The sequence below is a fragment of the Arachis ipaensis genome, chromosome B10 (genome assembly GCF_059453495.1).
Source record: "Arachis ipaensis isolate K30076 ecotype BB chromosome B10, ASM5945349v1, whole genome shotgun sequence".
Classification (NCBI taxonomy): domain Eukaryota; kingdom Viridiplantae; phylum Streptophyta; class Magnoliopsida; order Fabales; family Fabaceae; genus Arachis; species Arachis ipaensis.
The window spans coordinates 106,099,834-106,107,204 of NC_142435.1; the positions used below are offsets into that span (position 1 = coordinate 106,099,834).

The 7,371-nt window shown below is 33.2% G+C and overlaps 1 protein-coding gene across 1 annotated transcript; it reads left to right on the plus strand.

The window, feature by feature from the left end:
* The first annotated feature begins 2,003 nt into the window (after positions 1 to 2,003).
* GLY2 (Metallo-hydrolase/oxidoreductase superfamily protein) lies at positions 2,004 to 5,303 on the plus strand. Its single transcript, XM_088509146.1, has 7 exons — positions 2,004 to 2,309; positions 2,394 to 2,516; positions 2,806 to 2,967; positions 3,734 to 3,812; positions 4,170 to 4,283; positions 4,671 to 4,847; positions 4,960 to 5,303. The coding sequence occupies exons 1-7, from the start codon at positions 2,263 to 2,265 to the stop codon at positions 5,032 to 5,034; spliced, it is 777 nt and encodes a 258-aa protein (XP_088365272.1). The 5' UTR covers positions 2,004 to 2,262; the 3' UTR covers positions 5,035 to 5,303.
* The last annotated feature ends 2,068 nt before the right edge of the window (positions 5,304 to 7,371 follow it).

The following is a 7,371-nucleotide window of genomic DNA, read 5'->3' on the forward strand; positions in this document are numbered from 1 at the left end:
CCCCACGAGTACCGTCTCCTGCCGGCGACGAGACAAACGAACCACGAGAAGCCAGTGACTGAGACAAGACTCGCGTGAGACTGGGAGGCAGAATCAACAAACATACAACCACGGATGACGAGCAGCAACCAGCATGCAGAGCTCGAGCACTCATTGGCGAAGGGAGGCGCGATCAGCCTAGCACAGAGAAATCCGAGAGGCAAGCACAGGACGCCGAGGAACCAATGAGAGGCCCGAGAGCATGACGACGGAATTCCTTGGGCACGAGGGACGGCGGCTGCAGTCTTCCACTCCCACAGACGCCGACAAGTATTGGTGGAGGCTAGGGTTTGCTTTCTTCGGTGGAGGCTATGGCAAGTTGCTCTTTGTTGCAGGAAGGAGTTGGAGAAGGGAGGGATAACGCGTGCAATCTGCTTTTCCCTTTCAAGGAAGGAAACAACGTCGTTTTCTGTAAACCGGCTGGGTTTAGATCCGGTCCGACAGGCCGATTCACTTCAGATGTTCTTAAGGGGTTTTCAAGTGGACGGTTTTCCACGTGGACTGGCTCGGAAGGATTTTCAGAACGTTGACAAGCTTAGCCACATTCCCTGAAATTAAAAACCCGATCACCTAAACAAATCCAAAAACATATTAGCCCATTTCCTTTTTAATGCTATCTTTGACTTGTTTTTAACCAGAAGAAAATTTGTTTCTGCACAGTTGCAAAAAAATGGTGACACAAACCCAAAATCCAGTCATGACCACATACACAAAAAAAAAAAATACAACTTGCCCATTAGTCCAAATTTGCCAAAAAATAATTAGCATCTCATTACACTTATTAATTTTTTTATATTGTGCAGTATATCTACAAAACCACTACTACTCCCTGACATGCTCTCTCATCAGCCGAACCTGTAAGCACGGGCAACTAAAACGTATTCATCAAATAAAATGTCCACATAATATCCACTAAACCCATTCACACCATAGAACTCCCCCTTCAATTATGGTGATAAAGAGATATATTTTTGGAAACATTTCAAGTGCACCGAGAGTATCGGTGCTCCAGTTGTTTTAACCGTTGATCTAAATTATAAAAAATATATATAATATATATTAATTGAAATCAACGATTAAAACAACTGGTGCATCGATACTCCCCGGTGCACTTGAAATGTTTCCTATACTTTTACTACTCTATTAGCAGTTTAGCACATGACTAGATTGGGCAGAATTTCTCTTTGGCACACAAGTGACACGACACTCGCTATTCTTCATATATTTTGAGGTTTGTTTGTAAACTATTTTTTTGTTAACAAAGTAAATTAAATATCAGTTTAAATTTTAAAATTTTCATATTCTACTTTCTTTTTTTTTTTGTCAGAAATATGCTATTTTTTAAGTCAGTGAAATATTCTGCTTTAAATTTTTTTTATTGTCGAGAAAACTGAATAGATTGAATAATTTTTTTAGATGGATTAGACCATTTTTTTTTTTTTGTACATCAGAGATCCTAAGGCCAAGAAAGAAAAGAAAAACCTTAACTAACCATCACGGAAAAATTGAATCCCACAACAATCAACAAATAACTCTACTTTTTTGGGGGATTATCAAATCATAAATAATGAGCATCTCCTTTCAGAATTATATTAACCAGACCGTGAGCCACCTGATTTGTCTCTCTATAGGTATGCCCGATTTTCACCGTCCAAGTAACTAACGTACGTGTAAGCTTAGGATGCTGAGTACGTGTCCAGTTTTAGATGGATCTTTAACTTTAGGCATTATAAACTTACACACACAACACGGTTTTTTTTTTTTTTTTCGGGATAGGACACACAACAGACAACACGTTGAAAAGTTTCTTCCACACACAACCACTCACTAAACACCAGAAAGAGTTCATTCCACAAACTGGACTTAGCGAACTCATGAACCCAAGTGTGATCCTTTTAAGGCCCAAGATATGCTATTAGTACAACTGTCAACCACAGTAGCAACTGACCGAAAAAAAAAAACCACAGTAGCACATGAGCTTAACTCCCATATGGGTCCTAGAAAAAGCAAAACTACTTAAAAAAAAAATTTGTATATTCAGGCGAACGAAATGCCTCTTGGGAGATTTGACAGGTCATAGGTGCGTGGCAGTGTTAGACCGAAGCCACGCCCCACGAGAAGGCTTGAAGCCTTAGAGTCTTAAACTATATAGAAAATTAGAAATAGCCCGAAGCATCAGTTGTGTTGGGACGTAGTAGCATCATCATCAAGGATTGTGCAACCATGAAAATTTATCACATTCCTTGTCTCCAAGACAATTATTCCTACTTGTAATATCACTAATCTCATTATATTGTCTTGTTTTTGCCCTTTTATATGTTGACATTCAATTTGGGGTTATTGTACTGATGCAGGATAGTGGACGAGAGCACCAAAGAAGGTGCAGTGGTGGACCCTGTTGAGCCTCAGAAGGTTCTCGAAGCTGCCAATTCCCATGGCGTCAATCTCAAGCTTGTCCTCACTACCCACCATCACTGGTACCATGCTCCTACTTCTTCACCTTTCTTTAAGTATAACCTAACTGGAATTTGAAGTTGATTAGAACTGTTATGGAATCTGTATGCATTAGCTTGTATCTGGTTTGAAAATTGATAATTTACATATGAACTGTTTCTCAGATGTTAAGATATCTATATATCAAAAAGGCACTCAAGCCAAGGCTGATTTTTTATAGAGATTTAGTTTAACTATGATTACCAGTTTTTCATTGGTTTACTTAGTTATCAACAATAGAATATTGATTGGATGGGAGTTTGTAAATGACAGGGACCATGCTGGTGGAAATGAACAGATAAGGCAACTGGTGCCTGGAATCAAGGTCTATGGTGGTTCAATTGATAATGTGAAGGGTTGCACCGATAAGGGCGAAAATGGGGATAAGGTTTCCCTAGGAGCTGATACTAATATATTGTCTCTTCACACACCTTGGTATGTCTATTGAATTTGTCACCTGCTTATTTTTTTACAAAAATGCTATATGCACACCAAAAATCAACCATTATGTATTTGTGTATAAATACATGTTATTTTAGTGTACATCTAGCATTTATTTTTTAGTGCCCCCGTCCCGAACTTTACAACGGTAGGGAGTTTTATATGAAGTTCCCTGCAACTGCTTCTATTGTAGGACTATTGAATTGACAATATCCAAATTGTATTGATAGTACAATTCTGTAAGAGATTTGAAAAATATAATAATATTGTGAGTATGATGTCAATAATTAGCAAAATGGGAAAGAAAACTGATGTTCTTAATGTGGTTATCTTACTAGAAAGTTTTGTGCTGATGAAGAAATGTATACTAGGTGAATTTCTTGTTCAAAATGCTTTCGATCCTCTATTACTGTCTGCTTGGAATCTTTAATTTCTTGTATAAGTTATTTCAAATGGTATTAATTTGAGAGCTGATCTCATCTACAAAATAATTTTGTAAATATTTCAAGGTTTTTAATACAGGGTTATAGTTTCCTAGCTCTGTTTATGTGTTTGTAACACTAATATAATATTTTTACTTAGCAAAAGTCACCAAGGAAGCTTAACTTTGTGTAATTGTTATTACTTATTATTAGATGCATCATGCATGCTATTGTTTCTTGATTTTTCTAGTGATTGAACCCTTCTTCCTTTTTGACTACGCGTTTCTCTTTTGTTAAATATAATAAAATTTTTATTTTTAATTTCCTGAATTTCTCAGTCACACCAAAGGTCACATAAGTTATTATGTGACTGGCAAAGAGAACGAGAACCCTGCTGTTTTTACTGGAGATACACTGGTAAGCTCACTGATCAATCTTATCTTTCTCATCTTGGGTTCTTTCATGTCCCAAAGAGTTGTTCCCTGGGAAGTATAGTTTACTCAACCTCTTGGGGTCAGTTTATGTAGCTTATCTTTTTAGCTGTCTTTATCTCCATGATCCATTAACACTTGTATTTACGTTCTTGAATGATAAAGTGGCCTTAATTTATTGTTAGACTTTTGTCTTTCTTTGGTTTATTTTTAGCTCTGGTAATAAGCTCCACTTTATTGTGTTGAACTCTTTCTTTCAAAAAAAAAAAAAAAAAAAAAAAAAAAAAAAAAAAAAAAAAACCCAAAAGAAGACGTTAATTTATTGTGTTGTTGCTTTTTGTAGTTCATTGCAGGCTGTGGGAGATTTTTTGAAGGAACTGCCGAACAGATGTATGAGTCACTCTGTGTAACACTAGGTTCATTACCAAAGCCAACCCTCGTTTACTGCGGCCATGAGGTAAAATAACACTAAAATCACCCCCCCCCCCCCTCTTTCCTTTACTAAAGATCATTTATTATAGAAAAATGTCACTCATCTTCTCCTAAATTAAGAGAACAAATTGATCCACCTAGCAGTTTCAACAATTAGTTTATGCACAACTTCTCCCTGTAAGAGTGGTAATCAGTGGAGATAGAGGGAATGATTATTCATAGGATTTTGAGAAGTTAGGAGAATTACATCTGCCTGGAAAATTCTTCATGAATTTGGCAAAGTGAAACAAGTCCAAAAGGTTTGATTTAAATGTATACGAAAAATGCAGTCCAATTCGTGAATAAATATACTATCGAGTTTTGAACTATAAAACTTGATTCCTAATTATGTCGGCTTTTGTTTTGTGCACAGTACACAGTGAAGAATCTGCAATTTGCTCTGACAATTGAGCCAAACAACTCAAGGATACAAGAGAAGTTAGCATGGGCTCAGAAGCAGAATCAAGCTGGCCAACCTACAATTCCCTCGACCATTGAAGAAGAGATGGAGACCAACCCATTCATGAGGGTTGACCTACCTGAACTTCAGGTATATACCATATAGCATAATACAAGAGCACGGAATGAAATATATGAACTTAGAGAATGCATATTCCTTGTTGTTCAAGAAAGTGAGACATAAAACCTTAAATTATTTGCAGGAAAAGGTGGGTTGCAAGTCCCCTGTTGAAGCTTTGAGAGAGATACGCAAGCGTAAAGACAATTGGAAGGGCTAATAATATTATGTTACATTTGTCTTTCTCTGTAAGAATGTGTTTATAGACATTTACATTTACATAAGTTGTAACATTTGGCGTTGCTTAAAACCACCCTGAAGCTGAAATGAAAAATATCATAATCAGTAAATCAGATGCTTGTTGTGTTAGAGGCGTGGATTGTGATTTGCATAGTACAATGTTTGTGTTGGTTAGTCTAAACAAAAAGATGATGTGTCATTCATGTTATCTACTTCTGAACTAGCGATACATGATTTTCTCCTTTCCTACATCTGCACGTAACTTTCAACCCCTAAATTTGATGTTATCAACCGTAAGGTTATACTTTTGGTGACTACCCGGAGGTTATATGAAGTTATGTTTTGTTTCTATCATGTGCTTGCCAGAGAAAATAACAGCCTACTTTATTTATTTACTTGATTTTATTACTATTATTACTATATTATAATGAAATGATTGCCTCGGTTTTTAGCGTGTTGTAGATAACGAAGAGATTAGTGGCAGTGTGGCACAGAAAGGCAAAAAGACTTGTAGCAATCTATCTCACAGGCGGTGATGCTCATAGATTTAATAGTTAAATTAGTTTCTAAGGCTGCGTTTGTTTACGTAGATAGGATATTGAGACAAGGACATAGAGACACAAAATCGTGTTTAATAGAAGAGACATGGATAGAGATAATGTGTTTAGAGACACTGAATTAGTATATTTTGTGTCCATTCTGACAAGAAAGATACCGAAACACTAACAATGGATATAACTTATTTTTTATTTTTTTTATTATTTTTGTTAATTTTTTATAATTATATTTTTTATTATTATATTTTTCATCTCAAATTTTTTGAATGAAATAAAATGAGAATAAATTAGATTTTTATATGTTCTAGTTTATCACCAAACAGAATACAAGAACACAAAAAATCGTGTTTAATAGAAGAGACATGGATAGAGATAATGTGTTTAGAGACACTGAATTAGTATATTTTGTGTCCATTCTGACAAGAAAGATACCGAAACACTAACAATGGATATAACTTATTTTTTATTTTTTTTATTATTTTTGTTAATTTTTTATAATTATATTTTTTATTATTATATTTTTCATCTCAAATTTTTTGAATGAAATAAAATGAGAATAAATTAGATTTTTATATGTTCTAGTTTATCACCAAACAGAATACAAGAACACAAAATTTTGTGTCTCTGTCCATCAGTCATGTCCTGTTCTAAGAAACAAATGCAGCTTAAATGTTATGTTTGGTTGGAAAGAAAGAAATAGAGAGAAACAGATTTAATAGTTAAATTAGTCTCTAAAGGCTATGTTTGGTTGAAAAGAAAGAAATGGAGAGAAAGAAAATAGAAAAGAAAGAAAAGAAATTAAGTAGATTTTTATTTTTCTTAGATGTGTTTGAATGGAAGAAAAATAAAGAGAAAAAAAATGTTATAAAAAAAAATAATGTTATCCTTATATTATAAAATATATTGAAAAAAGTGAAAGGGAAATATTGGAAGTATAGAGAGAATAATTCTTTCCAACATTGGAGAGAAAAAAAATTGATAGATTCTACCAGTTTTTTTTTTTCATCTCCTTTTCTTCTTCTCTAATTTCTATTCTCAACCAAACAATGGAAAATAATCATTTTCCTTTCTATTTTCGTTCCTTTCTTTTTTTTCTTTCATTTTCTCTTCAAACAAATATATTATTAGTCAAATTAATTTTTTAAATATTATAAATTAATCATATTTTTCAGTTATTCCATTAAAAATTGATAGCATGTATGATATCTAACATGTTTAATTGGACGATGATCAAATATGTATATAAAAATCTATTAATTTAGTCGCTAGGTCATATTGGAAATAGAATTTATGTAATTGGAGCAAAGAACTAAATTAATTTTTATAAATATATTTGGTGAATATTCAATTAGACCTGTGAAATATTATTTATATTGTTAATTAACGTTTTATATATCAATTGTTAACGAAAATTGTTAATGGAGTGACTGAAGGATAAATATAATTAATTTTTAATTTTTGATAGATCAATTTGATTGAAAAAAATTTTTAAAAACAAATTTAAAAATATTTTATTTTTAGACACTAATTTAATTATTAATCTATTTAATTAATTAATGAATAATAATGAGACCTAAGTACATTGGATTTTGTTTTAATTCTTGGTGTTGTGAAATTTTATTGGATTTTTTTATAATTAGTTTATTATAAAAATATATTCAGTACTAAATGTTGCATGGTAAAACTTAACGAAAGAAAGTTCATGTTTTGGAATATGAGTTAATATATAAATTAGTGTATAAAATTGTATTTATATTTTA